We start from the raw sequence: 19,433 nt of genomic DNA, 5'->3' as shown, positions 1-19,433 counted from the left end.
GGAGTGACGTCGCTCTCCCGCTTCCGCCTCGATGGTGGCCGCTTCCTGCTAGAGAGGCCGTTCTGTCGGGCCCCGGGGCATGTCGGGATGGGGCCGCCTCTCGTTGACCTCCGCCGAGCTGCCATGGCGGCGCTGCCGGTCCTTGTCCTCCTCCTTTTTTTGGTGATGGCGGCAGGAGGCGGCGCGGCTCCCGCCTGGGACTCGGCCGGTTACCTGCTCTACTGTCCCTGCATGGGTGAGGCCCTCCCGCCGCGGAATTCCCCCGGTGGAGCCTCCGGGGGGAGCTCCCGGCTGAGCCCCGCTCTCGCCTCTCTTGCAGGCCGGTTCGGGAACCAGGCCGAGCACTTCCTGGGAGCCCTGGCCTTCGCCCGCGCCCTCAACCGGACCCTGGCCGTGCCGCCGTGGATCGAGTACCGCCACCACCGCCCGCCCTACACCAATGTGAGCCCCCGCGGGGCCGGGCGGGGAGCGGGGAGGGGGCGGTGGGCAGAGCTGTGGCCTCTTCCCCGTGGGGTGAAGTGCGGGTCCCGGGGGGAGGCTTCGCGCCCCGGGGCTTTGTGTGCCGCTGCCCCGTGAGTGAGCAGTCGGTCGCTGTGGTCCCCAGCTGCACGTTCCCTACACGGAGCACTTCAAGCTGGAGCCGCTCCTGCAGTACCACCGCGTTATCAGCTTGGAGGACTTCATGGAGGAGCTGGCGCCCGTTCACTGGCCTCCTGGCAAGCGAGTGGCTTACTGCTTTGAAGCGGCGGCTCAAAGAAGTGCTGATAAAAGCACTTGTCCCATGAAGGTGAGTTCCTCCTGCATCCTTGCCGGTGTGGTTTGATTCTGCCGCTGTTCCAAAGGGAATGACTGACTCGTTCAGGTCACTGCAGATTTGCAAATGTAGGAGTTATCCACCCCAAATCTGTCTGTGTGGCATTGGCATTCCTTTCACCACTTACTGTTGTGGCCTGCTGCACCTTCCTGCTTTTCTCCATCAGCAAGCACTTGGGGTTCAGGAAGATTGTTTGTGTAAGCAGGTTTTATTGCTTCAGACTTGATCGTGACTGTGAGGAGAGCAGATCTGTAACAGTGAAGCTTGCTGGTCTCGGCCCATTTCGCGTCTGTGGTACAGTTGTCCACCTGGTTTTAAAGCAACCTTTTTTAAATATAAGTTTGAGAGCTGTGGTATTCTTGTTCTTTAAAACAGCCTTTGCATATAGTTCTCAGTGAACTTTCTTTAATGTATTTCACTCTCTCCTTCCTGTGGAGCTGAGATGTGACAGACAGGCAGTTGTATTTGGCCTGCTGTCCTCCTCTAACAGCAAAGCTCTTCAGCTTTGCGCCCCAGGATCTTGCTAAGTCTGGCTTTCAGGCTCTGCGTACGCACAGAATGAACACTTGTCTTTCCTTTGCAGGATGGAAATCCGTTTGGTCCCTTCTGGGATCAGTTCCAAGTGAATTTTGATAAGTCTGAGCTATTCAAGGGAATTTCCTTCAGTTCTGCATACAAGGACCATTGGATCCAAAGGTAGCGAGAAAAGTGCTGGCATGGTGCTGTAGGCATTTAGAGTAACTCATGAAAACAGTCATGCTAGCCACTGTGTAAAGCCTTTGCATTTTTGGGGGGGAGATTGAAGTGGTTAGTTAGCAACATAATTAAAAATCTTAATGCTTTTTCCATTAAATATTCACTGAGGGTGCTTCCTGTGGGCAGTATTAGGTGATTGATTTCTGAGCCAGTAATGTTTAGTTACAGTATTTATTGTTTAAATATGTAATTATTCTTCAAAAAGAATTTGCTTCTCAGTTGCTGATTGCGAACTGTATTTTGCGGGTTACCTCATGTTTTCAGAGCCACTTTAGTTGTATCAGTAAATTTGGGTGACAGAATTGCTCTAGTCTGGGGTGAAAATATAAGCTGTCTTTTCTTGGTAGCTCATTGCTGTGCGTATGAGATTCTTATCTTTTGTCTGTCAAATAGTACTAATTAATTTGTTGCCGGGTCTGACGTAACATGCAGTACCTGAGTTTTGCTTCAGTGTTTTGTTTGCTGGCAAAATGCTTAGGATTTGTCTTGGGTAAATTTGGAGCAATACATGCTGTGGATTTCAGGGTATTCGTAGTTTCCATTCTAATCTTCATGAAGTTCACGTGCAGCAGTCTTTGTGTAAGATGATGTGCACGAGGTTATGTCATGTTTTGGTCTGCTGTGTTTATTTCTGTAGATTTTCACCATCTGAGCACCCTGTACTCGCCTTACCTGGAGCTCCAGCCCAGTTTCCAGTCTTAGAGGAGCACCGACCTCTCCATAAGTATATCGTGTGGTCTGATGAAATGGTGAAGAAAGGAGAATCCCATATTCATTCTTTGCTGGTCAGGCCCTACATAGGAATTCATCTGAGGATCGGCTCGGATTGGGTATGGTTCCTGTGTGAGGCTGGTTGCTGTAGCCCGAGCGGTTGCTGTAGATTGGTGGTTAACTGGTGAAAAAGCTGCCCAAAGAGGAGCTGTGTTTCTGGGGTGGCAGCCCAAACCCTGCTGGAGTTTGGTAACTCAGGGTGTGTTAGCAATGCCGTTGGGATTCCTCTTTCAAACAGGCTGTAATGCTGCTGGCAGAGGTGGAGGGATGTGGTGGTGTTTTCTCATGTTTGCCATTTAAACATGATATTTTTCTCTTTTCTTCTTCCGATAGAAAAATGCTTGCAATATGTTAAAGGACGGGACAGCCGGGCCGCACTTCATGGCTTCACCTCAGTGCGTGGGCTACGACCGAAGCGCTGCGGTCCCTCTTACCATGGACATGTGCCTGCCAGACCTCAAAGAGATCAAGCGTGCTCTCAAGCTCTGGGTGAAAAAGACAGAAGCTAAATCCATTTATGTCGCTACCGATTCTGAGCCCTACACAACAGAAATACAGCAGTTCTTCCAAGGAAAGGTAAGTCTTTCAGAAACCCATTCTGGCAGGAGCGCTTGAATAAAAACGTTCCTTGGATTCTGGCCCACCGCTGCCATGGACAGCAGGCAATATGTTATTCATGGATAAATATTGGCATCTCAAAGTAAATTTTGCTCATAGCAATAAAAATTATACTGTAAAACTCTTCCTAGAGGTTAAAGATCATTGTCCTACATGGTAGTAAATTTCTCCTTGAAAAAGGAGTGATTTTCAAAAATGTTTTGACATTTTTCTATTCATAAATGAGTTATAGGGCAACTTAAGACAGAATCCACCCACTCTCTTTTTGTTGTATATTCCCATTTCTAATATTATGCCAAGGCATTTGGATTATAATATCAGATGACTGGATTTGTTTGCTTTCCTTGTTTCCCTGCAGATCAAGGTTGTAAGCTTGCAGCCAGAAGTACCTCAGATTGATTTGTACATTCTCGGCCAGTCTGATCATTTTATCGGGAACTGTGTCTCTTCGTTTACTGCCTTTGTGAAAAGAGAGCGTGACGTGCATGGAAAACCCTCTTCATTTTTTGGCATGGACCACCCACCAAGATTACGGGATGAATTCTGACCAAACGAGGAACAGGCTCTGTAGTTCTCAGGGCTCTGAGCTCGGTATTTGCCAAGGGACTGCTCGGTGCTAGCAGCGTTCTCCTGCCTGCAGTGCACGCTGCCAGGTTGCCACAGACCTGCTTCAGCCCTGTGATATTCCTCACAGTTGCTTCTAGACTGTTCTGTCTGACTTCTTTTTTTATTTCCAGTGTGAGGTCAGACAGAAAAGAAATTTTAAATCATATAGTTCATAGGAAACTATAAATTATATATAGTTTTTAAGACTTAGTTTATATAGTTCTCCATTGTCAATAGTTGGAGTTTGCCAGCAATTGTGATGAAGCAGCTGCTCAGATTTCCTCTTCTCCATTTTTTTTTTCCGTTAAATTTTAAATTTTACCTGGAGATGTTGTGAAACTTCTTGTCCAAAACTGACCATAAGTTCTTTTTAAGTCCAAAGTATTGTGAGGAATATCACATTCCCTGAAAAAGAGTGCAAGGTAAAGCTCAGGACTGGAAATTGGCTCTGGGTTTTATCGAGTACCGCTGTTGCCTTACTAGACCCGTGTCACCTCAGTGCCTTGGTTTCCATTCCCCTGTCCAAAGAGATTTTGTACCCACTTCACAGCAGAGCTGCGGGCACCTGAATCTCTTCAGTGGTGCTAGAGAAGTGTAGCAGGGGCACATTTTAATGTGGCAGCTGCCTGTTCAGCCCGTCTTTGTATAGAACTGGGGAGAAGGCGTCTGTGGGGATGCGGACAGGAGATCTGTCATAGCTGGTGGAGGGCTGGAGACTTGGGACTTGTAGCTTCGTAGCTGTTGATGTCAGGCAGAGGTCTGTGGTAGGAATGAAATGGGTTTTAAGGTAAGACTTTTAAAGTAGCTGTAGTGGCGTTGATGTATGTCGTACCTAGGTCTGTGTTAATGGTTTCTGTTTTTTGTATGGGTTTGTACTTTGTAAAATAACCCCTCTGAGAGCAGAACTCTTGGCTGTGGGGGTAGCTCCCAGTGGAGATAACTGTGGAAAGCGTTAGCTGGTGGTGAAACAGCAGCAAAAAAACCCTTAGTTTGGCCTGGTATAGTTTAGTGCTGGGAACACTGATAATCCCGATGCAGTGAGTCTCAACTTGACCACTGCCTATTGGGACTCCTGTGACTTTAATTTTACTTTTTTTGTCCAAAGATTGAGTAGAGAACTTGCTGTTCCTTTTTTAAAAATGCCACTTAGGTGAAGCTGTGGTACCAGATCTGGCTGCCTCTAGTGCACTGCTACGGTCTGAATGATGCTGAGCATTGACCGGGGTTTGACTCTAAATATCTTTTGGTGATGGGTTTTTTGTCCTCCTTGGAAATGTTCCTGAGCTTTGAAGGAGTTTGAAGGCTCAAGAGAGTGATGACAAAGACTCATCTCCTTTCCTCAGTGCTGACTTCCAAAAATTCATGGGATTTGGTGGTTTTAGGGCCTCTGGCTGTGTCCCAGCGGAGCTGGGCAGCTGGATGCCTGCACGCTCCTCAGTATTTCTCTCAGCTTAGTGATCATGGATGATGCCGTCAGGGCTGCCTCACCTCATTACAGAGCAAGGGCAGCCTTTCCGCGTGGTATTGGGAGACAGTGTATTAAGAGAAAATGTGTGTGTGTTTTTTTTTTTTTTTTAAAAAGGGTATTTTTTGTAATAATAAAAACCCGATTTTGTATTCACTCGTATTGCACCGAAATTCTTTCCTCCATCGCTGCGTTCTCTGCTCAGGGTCCTGTGAAGTGCCACCTTCCTCTGCTGGGGCAAAAAATGCGACTTTTGGGGTTCTGGGAGCGCGACGTGCACCCGAGCCTGGCCCGGCGCTGCCGTGAGGCCTCGTGTTGCCGCCCGGTGCGGTTGGGGGGGGGGGGGGGGCGGCGAACCCCTTTGTCCCGGCTCCATCACCGAGGCCGGTTGCTACGGAAGTGCCGGCGTGGAGGCGGGTGCGCGCGTTGCCAAGGAAGTGCGTCAGAGGCGGCGGGGGCGGGGTCGCACCGCTGTTTCCGGTGCCGCGGGAGGAGGCGGCCGCGCGGCTCCATGGTGACGGCGCAGGTGAGTCCGCCCGGCCCGGCCCGACCCGCGTGTGCGTGGGCCCCGTCGTCGCCCCGCCACCCGCGCGTGTGCGTTCGCACACGCGCGGGTGGCGGGGCGGCGGCGGGGCCCCGCTCCGAGGAACTGCTGGGGCTCTCACCCGGGGGTCTGTCCGCCGGCACCAGCCGCCCCCGGTGCCCGCGCGGGGGTGACAGGCCGGGGGCACCCGCTGCCCCTGTGGCCGCCTCTGTTTACACGCGTGGGTACGGCCTCGCCTGCCCGTTTGTCGGCTCGGGCAGCGAGCGAGCGAGCGAGGGAGGCGGCAGGCCCTGCCCGCTGCCAGGCTGCCTGTGGCGAGGCCGCGGGCGGGTTGGCCCCGTTTGGGCGGGTGGCTCCCTTCGGGCACGGCCCGTTGTCCCCGTCCCTCGAGCTGGGGGGGTCCGGGGTGCCCCTACCACCCCTTCCCCACTGCTCCCGGTGTCACGGCTGCGAGGGTGGCGGGTGATGCTCGGGTGAACCCATAGCCAGAAATGAACTCAGGGTCCCGGCTGGAGCGGGGGTCCTGTACCCGCTGCCTCCCCGGGGGAGGGGGACACCCGTGGGGTGGCGTGCTGATGGCCGTGACCACAGGCGGTAAGTGAAATCGGGGCGTGCAGTGCCCTGGCAGCAGAAGGCACGCTGTGGCAGAGGCGGCACTCGCCGGCCCAGCTCCAGCACCAGGGATGTCCTGTTTGGTCTGCAATGTGTTCGGCAGGGACGTTGGAGGAGAACAGCAACAGAGGAGATGGTTGGCTTATGAAGGAGTAAAAGACACAAGCAATTAAGCCAAGGCATTACAAACCCACAAATATTTGAAAGATTTAAAGTGCAAGAACACAATGGAATTCTTTAAGTGGTACCTGGGGATGTGCAGAGAGACGTGAGGGAAGGGTTTAGGCAGCATACCAAGAAAATCTTCCTGAGATCTTTAAGCTTAAGCCAGGGAGTGGAGAGGCCTCAGTCTGTCAGAGGCGGATGGGATAAGTGACATGTGCCCAGTACGAGTGTAGCGCTCCTTGGGCATGGCCGGCCGAGCTCTCAGGTCCTGACTACTGTAAGTTTCTGAGGAGAAGCAGTTACCTTAGCTTGCGTTCAGGTTGTGGCATTGCTCATTTTCTTCAGGCACAACCTTGTATTAACTGAAAGGATTTCTGCCCCCCCTCCCCTCTTGGTCATCTGGAGCACATCTTCAAACACATCCATCTCAACCTTGACCGTGACTCTGGTCCAAGTCACTTTAGGCTGAACTAATTTAATTAACAAAGCCCCCTCCCTGTAGAAGAAGAGCTGGTGGCACAGCAGCCTTCCCAGCTCTTCTGGCCATCCCTGTCCAGCCACTCTGGGCAGCTCAAACATTGCTGTGGAGTTTCTGGGGAATACAAACTGCCAACTAATTGGGTTTATTTTTCAGTTACACACTTGGGTAAGTCTGAGAAGAAACATCATTTGTTACACTTCCAGTAAACTTCACAGCAGTAGCTAAAATAATTGGAGATGATTCATGATATGGTTGTTATGAAAATAGCCCAAATCAGGGATAAAATAATTTAGCAGTGACTATAAAAAGAGACTTGCAATTGAAATGGGGAAAGGTGTCAAAAGATTATCAAGCTCACATTGATGAGATATACCCAGAGGAGCAGCAAATATGCAACATAATTTTTGTTCAATGTATGCCTCTGCCAAAGCCGTCGCAGAGGGGACATGCTGGATATTTCACTTTTAACTTCCAAGTGAGCCTATGGATGGCAATGTATGCGCTTGTAAAAAAACCAGTTTATGTAAAGATTAACTTAATTCTGATCATTTAATGTTAGTCAGCATCACTTACAAAGTGGCACTTCTCATCAAAATAGTATTTTGGATGTTGATGATATAAAATAAATGAAGGCTGTGCTTTTCAGAATTCGTACCTAATTCGAGTATTTGCCAATGTGAACATTTACTGTAATAATGCAGATAAATGAAGCAATAGTTGTTATATGAGCTTGTCCAAAAAAAAATTGGCTCTTGTGAACTTGGACTGTAGGAATATCTCAGGAAGGTATGGAAGGAGAAGCGTGTATTTGTGTATACAATGACTCTTGATGAGTAGAGGGAGAGTTGCTTTTTATGCTTCTGCAAGACTTGTTCCTATTTCCATAGTCTTTCTCTATTGGTATTATAGAATACATGTTCCTTGTGGGTCAGACAGTATGGTCATCTTTATTTGGAGTTCTCATTTAGGAAGGAAATGTTTTTATTCGGTAGCGATCCAAAATTCCTGTAGTAGTTTGAATTCACTGTGCTGGTTGTAAAGTGCTGCATGTTCCTCATGTTCCTCCTGGAATGTACCACACACTCTCATGGGAACAGTGAGGAGCAAGGAGTTTCCCCTTACAAACCCAAGGAACTTCCAAAGGCCATGTTGAGGTTTCCGTACAATTCTTAAACATCTTTATTTGTTGCTTTTGTGTTGTTCTTTGTAATGCAGACTGACAGTCTGGATATTGGGATAGAAATGTTCTGCTTCCTTTCTCACTCCTCTAGCTTGGCTCCTGAAGTTCTCTGTCACCTTGTTTGAGAAGCTCTCCTGTGACATGCAATTACCAAGTAAAAAATAAATTAGACGATATCCACGGGTTGCTGCAGATCCAGCTGGTAGTGAAACAGCGAGAACGTCCTGAGGAGGCCAGACTGAATGTGTGCCAGTGCTACCTGGGGTTTCCAGTGTGTTTAGTTTTACATTTAGTTCCATTTGGCAGAAGGATCTCTGAGCTCTTCCTGAAAGAGATTTTTTTTTAAAAAAAGCTTATTAGAAATCACACAGCATTCCACAAGCTGGGCTATTTAGCTCTTCCGTGTAAGGCTGTTGCTGTAGCAGTAACACAGTCTTTGTGTTCTGTTTTAAATGGCAGCTTGTTGTGCCAACAACTGAGGGATGCAACAGCGATTCTTTCTTGGGCAGAGTTGGCTTTTATGGGATATCCTGATAAAAGTATATTGCCAAAAAGAAAAAAAAAAATAGCATTGATCTGTGTGAATGGTTGTGCTTGAAATATCTGAAGCAAGTACGGTTGTCTTCAGGTTCCCCACAAAAGCAGATGCATGAGTTCTAGCTGAGGAGGACACTAATGTTAGTTTGCAGGATCCTTTCACTGAGGGCAATTGCATTACAGAAGGAGGAGGGTGGGCTTGAAGGAGTGAGTGCTTTATGAAATTTTTATAAGAAGTGATATGAAAGGAGCTTAAACTCACCTTCAAAAGCTTGAGAAGGGCAAATCCTGGCAGGCGTCCACTTCACACCCTGATGTCCTCTGATTGTTTGAGCATTAGACGAGGCATAATGTAGATTACTCCACCTTTATGGCTTTCCATTCTGCTGAATGTGAGCAGGGAATGCTGCTTTCTGTTTTAAGTGTGCTGATGATACACAAATGCAAGATCAACGTTGACAGGGCAGTTTGGAAATAGAACAGAAAGAGGAGGAGTTCTGGGGTTGTGGGCATGCTAAGAGAGGCCGTTGGGGGGAGCGGCCTTGCTGTGCCCCTGGGTTGAGCGCAGGACCAGAAGTGACTTTGAATGTTGGGGTGTGAAGGGCCTGGCTTTGCAGGGCTGCAGCAGTGCCCTCGGTGGGGGCACAACACAGGCATCCTGCGGCAGCACACACCCTTGCCTCACTGCAGTGAGATGGTGGAAATATTCCTCTTTGTTGCCCACTGATTCCAGAGCCCACCTCACTGGGGTAATTCATTCCCCTTACTGGTTTGTTTTACCATATTTGCACGCGTTGGAAGACTGTGCTACATTTGGCTGCTTTAATTGTTTCCTTTTGTAGTGAGCTAGATTGCAAGACTGGGGGAAAACTTTCATGTAACAATTATTTTCATTCGATTCTTGACAGAAAGGAAAGGTAACGTGAGTTTTCCCAAGTGTGGAAATGCAGAATATTCAGGGGATGTGATGCTTGGAAATGGACAAACTAATGATTTTATCTTGAATGCTTGCAGCTGCTGCAGCCCAATTAAAGATCTATTATTCTATAAACAGACGTCTAGAAAGTGACTTTAAAAGTGTAATGCACAAGAGGAAAAAACCATTTGGGCGCTATTCCAGGCAACTGCTGTCATTTAAGAAAACCCAGGCATAGGTTTTAAACCTTTTGTGGCAGGATGGTCCTGATGACACATCACATCACATGTGAGAGGATTGTAATATGTCTCAAAAATTTGAGAAGGTTTTGTCAGTACATAGAAGGCGTAAGAAGAGGCGACTGAAAATACTGTATTTATAATTTAGAGTGTCTCTTGAATTTTGGTAGGGAGGTGAAGCACTTACTCAAAGCACCTGACTGATTCCCTTTCATGAGCCTGAGCGATATGGAGAGAGCAAGTCTGTACTGGATTTTCAAAGTGTGAGATTTAAAACAAAAAGCCTGACTGTGAAGGGAATCAATGGCGAAGTATAGTATTATTTTTATAAGTAGTTTTAAAAGCATTATGATTATTTTTAAATGTCAAGAAAAGGATCTCTACCAACTGTAAAGATGTGATTTGATGAGGATTCTTTGCAGCAAAGTTTGTATAAATGATACCGATTGATGGACAGGCTTTGGTAAAATAATACTGTCTCAGTTCAGGCCATTTTAAAGTTTTCATGTTGCACATTATTTTTATTCTTCAGAATCCCTTGCAACTTAATGGTTACAAAATGCTGCTCGAATAGATGAGTCAAATCTTTGGCTCTGTGAAAAATTGTCACCTGCAGAAAACTGCCATCACATATTCCTCCTTTGTTTCTGTTTTAGGTTTCTAGCACGGGATCATCCATCCATCAGATCACACCAGCCACAGACCTGCTGTCATGTCTAAATTAAAGAGCTCTGAGTCTGTTAGGGTGGTGGTGCGATGCCGGCCAATGAATAGCAAAGAGAAGACAGCTTCGTATGAAAAAGTTGTTAACGTGGATGTCAAGTTAGGGCAGGTGTCAGTGAAGAATCCACGGGGAACATCTCATGAACTGCCTAAAACTTTCACCTTCGATGCTGTGTATGACTGGAATTCCAAACAGGTTGAACTCTACGATGAGACCTTCAGACCTCTCGTGGACTCTGTTCTGCAAGGGTTTAATGGGACAATCTTTGCATATGGGCAGACCGGGACAGGGAAAACATATACAATGGAAGGGGTGCGTGGTGATCCTGAAAAAAGAGGGGTCATCCCCAATTCATTCGATCACATCTTCACCCACATCTCTAGATCTCAAAATCAGCAATACCTAGTTAGAGCTTCTTATTTGGAAATATACCAAGAAGAAATCAGAGACTTGTTATCAAAGGATCAGTCCAAGCGGCTGGAGTTAAAGGAGAGGCCAGATACAGGTGTATATGTTAAGGATTTGTCCTCCTTTGTTACGAAAAGTGTCAAAGAGATCGAGCATGTCATGAATGTGGGAAACCAAAATCGCTCGGTTGGTGCCACCAACATGAATGAACACAGCTCTCGATCTCATGCCATTTTTGTCATCACTATCGAATGCAGCGAGTTAGGACTTGATGGAGAGAATCACATCCGTGTTGGGAAACTCAACCTGGTAGACCTTGCAGGCAGCGAGCGGCAAGCTAAGACTGGAGCACAGGGGGAAAGGTTAAAGGAAGCTACTAAAATCAATCTGTCTCTTTCAGCTTTGGGCAACGTTATCTCTGCCCTAGTAGATGGCAAAAGCACACACATTCCATACCGGGACTCAAAGCTGACCAGGTTACTTCAGGACTCATTAGGTGGCAATGCCAAAACGGTGATGGTGGCCAATATAGGCCCTGCCTCTTACAATGTAGAGGAAACTCTGACAACGCTGAGATATGCCAATCGTGCCAAAAACATCAAGAACAAGCCGCGAGTGAATGAGGACCCTAAGGATGCTCTGCTACGAGAATTCCAGGAAGAGATTGCTCGACTCAAGGCACAGTTGGAAAAACGGTCTATTGGCAAAAGAAAGAGGAGGGAAAGGAGGAGAGATGGTGGGGAAGAGGAGGAGGACACTGAAGAGGGTGAGGATGAAGGAGATGACAAAGATGACTATTGGAGGGAGCAACAAGAAAAGCTGGAGATTGAGAAGAAAGCTATAGTTGAGGATCACAGCTTGGTAGCAGAAGAAAAGATGAGACTGCTGAAAGAGAAGGAGAAGAAAATGGAGGACCTGAGGCGAGAGAAGGAAGCAACAGAAATGTTGAGTGCTAAAATCAAGGTAGATTCTTCCTTGTCATGCTTTTTGAAAGTAATTTTTTTAGGCTGTAGGGACAATAGAGGGTTTCCCAATTTGAAAAGATAGTTCACAAGAAGTTTCTAGGATAGTGATTTGTGGTTAGATTGAAAGATTTTAAAATAAACTATTTGTAGACAGAAGTTGAAATTTCCACCATTAATTACTTATTTCAATATTCACGAGTTGTTTCATTGTTCTTATGTGCTGATCTTGTAAGATTTTAAGCAATCAGCACAGTAAAATGTGATGATACATCTTTTCACAAGCTGTAGCACAAATTTTTCGTCATTCTCACAGATCATTAACAAATTTTTTACAGGAGAACACGTTTTGGTTCTCCAGCTTTGCCACACATTGCAACAAGGTGTAATTCTAAGCAAGTTACTGTTTCATTAATCCCACGGTTTTATAGGAATTTTAAGAAATAGTAATTCTTGTAGCAGCTGACTTGAAAGAGAGGATTAAATAAGGGACCTGCCCTGAAGAAGTTGTATCCATATGCGAGAAAGTTACATTCTGTGGTCGCTGAGAGAAGCTTATGACCTTGGTTTTTGCTTTCAGGCAATGGAAAGCAAGCTTCTGGTGGGAGGGAAAAATATTGTGGATCACACCAACGAACAGCAGAAAATCCTGGAACAGAAAAGACAGGAAATCGCAGAACAGGTACAAGGAAGAACATTTGTTATTTTGTATAAAAAGCCTAGCTTCAGAACTTCTATAAAACATTGTATCAGGAGAAACTATAAGAAAATTTGCCCAGGGTTAACCTTAAAATTGGTTTAATGGCAATCACTTATCTCAAAAGAAGGGGAAAGGACTTGTGTCCTATTTGCCATTGTATGAAATATGTAAAGAAGGTTTATAATAGTTTTCTTCCAGCTTTTCATGTTAAAGGTTTATGTCCTATCTTGATTGGAGCTCTCTGTAAGTGAAAAAATAATTGGAAGATCTCAGAGAGTGACAGTTCAGCCATTAGTTCACAGGAGGGGTCTTTAATATGTGCTAAAAGTTTATTTTCTGTTGGTGATTCTTTAAGTGCAATGACTAGTATGAATTGATGAAAAAAAAAAAGAATCTAAACATGACATTTGATTCCTTTAATTGAAGCTTGAGCACTTATTCGCACTATCTGATTTTAGTAGCAACATAAAGACAAAGAAGGGTTAATGCTTCTGGTATTTCTAATGCAAGAGATAGGAAGAACTAGAAGCCAAAGCAAAAGCCCTGGAACCCAGGGAAGTAAAAACATCCTGAGCATTGGTTTCATGTATGTCAGCCTGAAGGTGCCAGTGTAATTGTAGTCTTTAATATTGTCTATCACGTTCTTCAGAAACGCCGGGAGCGAGAGATCCAGCAACAGATGGAAAGTCGGGATGAGGAAACACTAGAGCTGAAGGAGACCTATAGTTCCCTTCAGCAAGAGGTGGATATAAAGACCAAAAAACTCAAAAAGGTAAAAAGAAAATTATTCCCTAATAGGTTAGGAATACAATCAAATTGTGTGGGAAAGTGAAAGGAACATTGGCAAGTTACGACTTTGGCTCTTGTTGTCTGTTCCAGTTATTTTCCAAGTTGCAAGCTGTGAAGGCAGAGATCCATGATCTCCAAGAAGAGCACATCAAGGAGCGCCAGGAACTGGAACAGACCCAGAATGAACTTACCAGGGAACTGAAGCTAAAGTAAGTCACATCGATTCATTGCCTGCTATTAACTGTAACAGAGATGGTTTCTTTGGTTGGGGAATGAAGGGACTGCATTGCACATGCTTGTGGAACAAGATTTAACCATGAGAAAACTAAAACATTCCTCCTTTTCCAGGGCTGTATTAAGTCAGTGGGACAGGAGCAGTGGAGAAAGTCATCTGCTAATTATGTTGCTTGTGTATTTCCCGTTTTCGTCGTTGCATGTAGGCACCTGATTATTGAAAATTTTATTCCCTTGGAAGAAAAGAATAAGATCATGAACAGATCATTCTTTGATGAAGAGGAAGACCAGTGGAAACTGCATCCCATAACCCGTCTGGAGTGAGTGTACTTCTTTTTTTTTGGGATGGACTTAGAAGTCACAGAAGGATTGATTTGAGGATTTAAAATGACCCTCCAGAGGTCATAGCTTCTTGCTGCACAGTAAGATGAAAAATTGTATTCCTTTTAGCAGGTTGAATAAAATAGGAATGTACAGTGAGGAGAATTCTTGGAAGATTAGGATTTTTCTTCTAGATGAGCCCAATAATTATATGTAAAATATATGTAATAGTGTATTCACCATTAAAATAGCAGTCAATTCCTATCATATTTCTTTGCTGTTTTAGATAGGAAAGCTAAACCACATCAGAGCTGTGGCTAGATACTGCCTCTCTACACAGAAGGTTCTCTACAGCAAATTTAGAAAGCTGGGTGCAGCTGAGTGCACCTGCGGTCTGTATAGTAAAAATATGTAGAAATCCTCCCCTTTGTGCAGGGGGCAGATGACACAGGGTAACTATCTTCTTGTCTCTGTAGAGAGCTGTTCCTGCAAATGCAGCCTAGGTAGTTTCTGCTCTCTTGAAACATATTTCTGTGTGGAATTTGCAGATGTTTTAGCTCATAAACTCCAAAAGGAGTCTTTGGTTTTGGTGTATAATAGACTGAGTACTTTTCTCTAGTAACCAGCAGATGATGAAAAGACCGGTATCTGCTGTAGGATACAAAAGGCCACTGAGCCAACACGCCAGGACGTCCATGATGATTCGTCCAGAGGCTCGGTACAGGGTAAGCCCAGACGTGGTTACAACCTTCATGTCTTCACCCTTCCAATCAAGGGAATGTGAATTTCAGAGGATTGTTAGTTTTTCAATGGGATGTAAATTTTTACAGTGTCCTATATACATTTATAAAGTACTTCAGAATATGCTTCTGGAGGGAAAAGAAACAATTTGTATGAAAACGTGCAGACTTTGATTCTTCTTTTACTGTCTCAGGCAGAGAATATTGTATTACTGGAACTTGACATGCCCAGCCGAACGACGAGAGACTACGAAGGTCCAGCCATTGCTCCCAAAGTTCAGGCGGCCCTTGAAGCAGCTCTGCAGGATGAAGATGAGATACAGGTGGACGCTTCAACCTTTGAGAGCACTTCAAATAAAAAATCCAAACCCAGGTGAGCTGGACTTTCGGTAAGCAGACTAGCCAACAGTAGAGGTACAAGTACGGTTGCTATTTGTCAGCACTTCTCATCAGTGAAGTTAAGACAAGGTTGGCTGTAAAGCAGAGGGAAAGGAACATAGGATGGAAGAGAAAGTTAAGACTGATTAGAGACTAAATCCAGTAAAAAAAAAAAATCAGCTTTTGGAAGATTAATTTTGATGAGTAACAGGTGACATTGTTGGGGCTTTTTGTTTATTTTTTCATTTTTACTTCTTCAGGCCTAAAACTGGAAGGAAATCAGGGGGATCCTCTTCAGCAGGCACCCATAGTTCTCAGCTCTACCCACAGTCCCGAGGGCTGGTTCCAAAGTAAAACCAGCAGTTCCTCTCCAGGGCGCGAACAGCCTTTGCCTTCTGAGAGCAGAGACAAGTAAAAACCTGCAGAGAGAACTCCCAGCCACACTCCAGCCCCTTTCCCCTGGAGATGGCCTCTTTGCTGTTTAACTGACTTGTGCCAGTCCAGGTGCACTGAGCCACAAGAAGATACGTGCTTGCAATTCAACATTTGGCCTCTGTGGGAAACAGATTTTAGTTAGGAAATCAGAAATGCATGAGGTACGTTAAAGTGTGTTAGAAGCAATGGGAAGCATGGGGATCACCTCACAGCGTCACCATCTCTCCTTCTGCACTAGCCCTTTTGCTGCACTGGGCTATTTTTGCTGTTGGGCAATAAGAAGACAGAGTTGAAAGTCATCTCAACAGAACCACCGCTCCAGAGCTCCATAGTGAGAACCAAATGAGGCTAAAAAGCAGAGGATCTGTTCAAACTTGACTAGGTGCATAGTTTTTCTTCTTCCTGCTTGAAAGACTGGCATCATCATTTGGGGTTTAGAAGTTGGTCGGAACAGGCAGGGTGGCAGTGGTCAGCATGTTCTCACCACCAGGTAGCTGTGCCTCCCTTTAGAGCTGTAGGACAAAAAAAGGGTCTTGAAAGCAACTTTGCCCTCTCTAGAAAGGAAGTAATAGAAACTGAAGTCCTTTCCTTGTTTACAGGCATAAGTAAGAGCTCCTCTAAACTGACCTCCTACAGACCTCACCCCTACCAACAGGAACCACCTTGTCAAAGAATACATCCGCATACCAGTGCCAGCTCCACAGCTTTCTTCCTCTCTTTTGCCTCCATCTTTACCCCTTGGCATTTCAAACCAGTGTCCATATGAAGTCTTTAAACTGTGAGGTGGTGTATGGCCATTTTCTCACACCTCCCAGCGTTCACAGGAAGTGTAGCACTTGCTCAGAGCTATCTTCCTGGCAGGCTCACGGGGCTGACTCTGCTCTCCCCTGTAAACTGGGTAGAGGGCAAAGCGCCGTAACGTGGAGCTGCCTCTGAGCACACTCTTCTTGTAAGTATGGTCCCTTCCCTTGGCGTCCTAGGAGGTTCAGTGTTCGGTACCTTTTGTGCCTCACCAGTTCCACGTTAGAAGCTTTCCCTTTGCACCTCCCAGCCGGTGCAGAGCCCGTTGGGAGTGAAAGCACGTGTAACCGAAGTCTGAGTAATGGAATCTGGTATTAATTCCAGGGGTTTTACTTTGAAAGGGAGGAAGAACTCCTGCTTTTGATGGTCTCTTTGCGAAGCTGCCCTATGACTTAAGCAGGCTCCTGTAATGCTGCGGGCTCGTGTGGCAGGGTAGAGGGAGGTGGAACTGCCACACTAAGGACAGAGTAAGGTGTCCCTGTCTAGTGTCTCACAGCTCATTCGTTAAGTTTTAGTTCACTGTATATTGAGACTTGGGATGTTACTTTTTCTGGTTGCTGTTGGCTGTCCTCCTGTGAATGTTTTTACCTATTTCCTCTCCCCTACTGATGACTTCCTCCAGACTGACATGTGTGAGTGTATGAGGACTTGCCTGGTTTTAGAAATGCTCTGATGTGTGGACTCTGCCTTGTGTGCTCATTAAATATCCACTGAGGGACTTCACCCAGGCTGGAGAACTCCGTTCTGTCTGACCCCCATGAGCAGAAGGAACCGAACACTCAGCACAGCTCACCTCTGCATCTTGCGGGCATGGTGCCTCGGTGAGCCAGCTGCCCAGGCGGGCCCGGTTAAATGCTAACTCGGCTGCTTTTTGATTCATGGAGTGCTTTTCTGGACCACAAGATTAATATATATATATACACATATATGCATATATATATATTAGTTTTGATGGAAGAAAGAGGAGTTTGCTTATACTTGAGAGAGCAGGCGTCTAACAAATTTCTTTCAACCTGAACGTGGAAACCTGTCTTAATCTTTCTTTTTATAAAGCACTGTTTATGTACAGAGAGCCTTTTAATTGGTTCTTGTTGCATAATATAATGTCACCTTCTGTTCCCTCTTTCTCTCTAGCACATTATCTTCTGTACTTGGACATTTAAAAAGATGATTGTATGGTGTAAGTGCGCAGAAAACTGAAATGAAACAAGGGGGGTCTAAAACCTGAAATAGCAACAAAATATATAACCACGTATATGTACATACCCATGTACACATATGTTGTATGTGAATAATGCGTACACAGACACATCTGTGCCTGCACATGCGCACACTCTTCTTCAGTCGCTACTATTCCATAGGGAATTCTATATTAAACTCATATGCTGGAAACTCCCCTTGTGGCAGGACTGGTACCATGGAAATCACAGTGCAAACCCGAACTGTTCTTGTTATAGTGTTGATAAGCTAGCTGGTTAATATGTCAGAAAGGCTCTGCTTTTAATTCTGTAGAAATTCATTAGCAAGGTGAAAGAAATTCAATAGGGTGGAAAAAGAATAAAACTACGTATTTAGTCATTGTATTTAAATCGGAGCTGTGGTTGGAGATTTGGTTAGTGTATTCATGGGCAATCTCAGATTGTTACAGAAGCTTTTAGAGTCTCATTCCAATGGACTTGCCCCCAACCAGATACTCAGTGGCACTGATATTAAGATAAAATACGTTGTCATAAGCTGTACAAAACATACTGAGCTCTGGGTTGAAGTTTTTAAGAAACATTCCTGCCGAATTTGCCCCTCTCTGGGTGTTATCTGAACCATCTGGGCTTCCTGCAGGTTAACAGCCAAAGACAGGAAATCCAGCTGACTCCTGGAAGAGGCCCTCGGACAATGTATGCGGTCATAGTTTCTTCATAGGAATGTTTAACATCCTTCTCGTCTTTGGTCTGATCTGTATAATGGGATTTTTTATTAAAAAATGACATGCAGCAGAAGTCAGCCCCTGGCTCTGGGAGCAAGCATGGTGTCACACTGAAGCATAGGAATTAAAGCACTTTTTAAAAATCTTTAATGTAGGTCTAGCGCCTTTTTAAAAATATTTCCATGCAGCGTGAATCTTCTAAAACACACACCTCTGTCATAGCATCTTGGGCTACGCTGATGCATTATACAGATCAGACTTGTGTTCAGTTTTTTTTTTTTAGGTGTAGTAAGTCTGCCTTCACTGAACATAGAGTGCTTCCCAAGTTTCATTGAGATACCTGTAAACCCAGATCCGTCCTCTCTTCTGTCTGTGATAGCTAAGGTGCACCAGGCTTTAAACGGTCCAGTGCAACTCCTGTGGGTCTGTTTCTGCTGTGTTAAAACACAAATTGGAAGAGATAACCTGCAAAAGCCATAATTAGATGCGGAGATGGAACTGAACTGGGAACGCTGGTCCTGTCTGCGCTGCACCATGCAGTGGGGGGTTTAACTCTCTGTGGTCCAGGCACTTACTACCTTCTTCAGCCCCCCTTCTTTCTGAAACGGAGTGCCCGAGGATCTCCCTGCGAGCACAGCCGTCCATATGAGAACTCACAGCTCCTTGGAGATACACCGATCTCCGCCTTCTCTTAGGCAACCTGTAGACAAAGAACCTGTCAATAGTTCTGTCCATAGTTTTACAGCTTATATTTATTTGTATCATCTCTTTTATCTAGGAATGTAAAGTGATCCTAAAATACAACGTGTAATGAAGTCAATAAGATTTATTGCATCTATCAAAACGTGCCTGGCTTTCATTCTTAATTTGTAAGTAACGGCAGGGTTCAGCAACTTCACGTTTTACAAAGCCTTATGTTATTTTTCTTAAAAAAAAAAAAAAAAGCCTCTGGACAAACTACGTTATTATTAAGCGGTAAAACGTGGATAACAGTAGACCTGTCTAACGTTGCTGCCTGGCACATGGCCTGGAAGAGCCCTGAGCGGGGTCCCCGGCTGAGGCGGGCCAAGCCGGACGGGCCTGCAGTGCCCGGTGCTCCTCGCTAGAGGGAAACAGCGAGGGCGGCGGCGATAACGGCCGCGCAGGCGGCGTCCACCAGCAAGCGCTGCCCATTGAAACGGGTGTGAACACCAGCGAGCTCTACCCACGGCGGTCCAGCTCCGTGAGGAGAAGCAGCCTCAGGGCATAACCCGGGTCCTGAACGGCGAACAGCCGGAGCCTCAGCCGGGGAGCGGCAGGGGCCGACATCTTCCCTA

The 19,433-nt window shown here is 45.8% G+C and overlaps 2 protein-coding genes across 3 annotated transcripts; both read left to right on the top strand.

The window, feature by feature from the left end:
• The first annotated feature begins 28 nt into the window (after nucleotides 1–28).
• On the top strand, nucleotides 29–5,136 carry POFUT1 (protein O-fucosyltransferase 1). The gene is made up of 7 exons (XM_054844983.1): nucleotides 29–235; nucleotides 320–441; nucleotides 605–787; nucleotides 1,398–1,510; nucleotides 2,208–2,400; nucleotides 2,675–2,917; nucleotides 3,318–5,136. The coding sequence occupies exons 1-7, from the start codon at nucleotides 88–90 to the stop codon at nucleotides 3,504–3,506; spliced, it is 1,191 nt and encodes a 396-aa protein (XP_054700958.1). The 5' UTR covers nucleotides 29–87; the 3' UTR covers nucleotides 3,507–5,136.
• Nucleotides 5,137–5,486: 350 nt separating this feature from the next.
• On the top strand, nucleotides 5,487–18,961 carry KIF3B (kinesin family member 3B). 2 transcript variants are annotated; one of them, XM_054845618.1, is made up of 9 exons: nucleotides 5,487–5,556; nucleotides 10,361–11,799; nucleotides 12,379–12,480; nucleotides 13,148–13,270; nucleotides 13,378–13,496; nucleotides 13,728–13,841; nucleotides 14,462–14,567; nucleotides 14,777–14,955; nucleotides 15,995–18,961. In XM_054845618.1, the coding sequence occupies exons 2-9, from the start codon at nucleotides 10,417–10,419 to the stop codon at nucleotides 16,002–16,004; spliced, it is 2,136 nt and encodes a 711-aa protein (XP_054701593.1). In that variant the 5' UTR covers nucleotides 5,487–5,556; nucleotides 10,361–10,416; the 3' UTR covers nucleotides 16,005–18,961. The 2 variants fall into 2 exon arrangements, with proteins under 2 accessions (XP_054701593.1, XP_054701592.1); XM_054845617.1 differs by having other exon boundaries at nucleotides 15,221–18,961.
• Nucleotides 18,962–19,433: the final 472 nt, after the last annotated feature.

This window comes from Grus americana, chromosome 17 (genome assembly GCF_028858705.1).
Source record: "Grus americana isolate bGruAme1 chromosome 17, bGruAme1.mat, whole genome shotgun sequence".
NCBI lineage: Eukaryota > Metazoa > Chordata > Aves > Gruiformes > Gruidae > Grus > Grus americana.
Note: the sequence above shows the minus strand (reverse complement) of the source record. Positions and strands in the feature narration are given on the sequence as shown.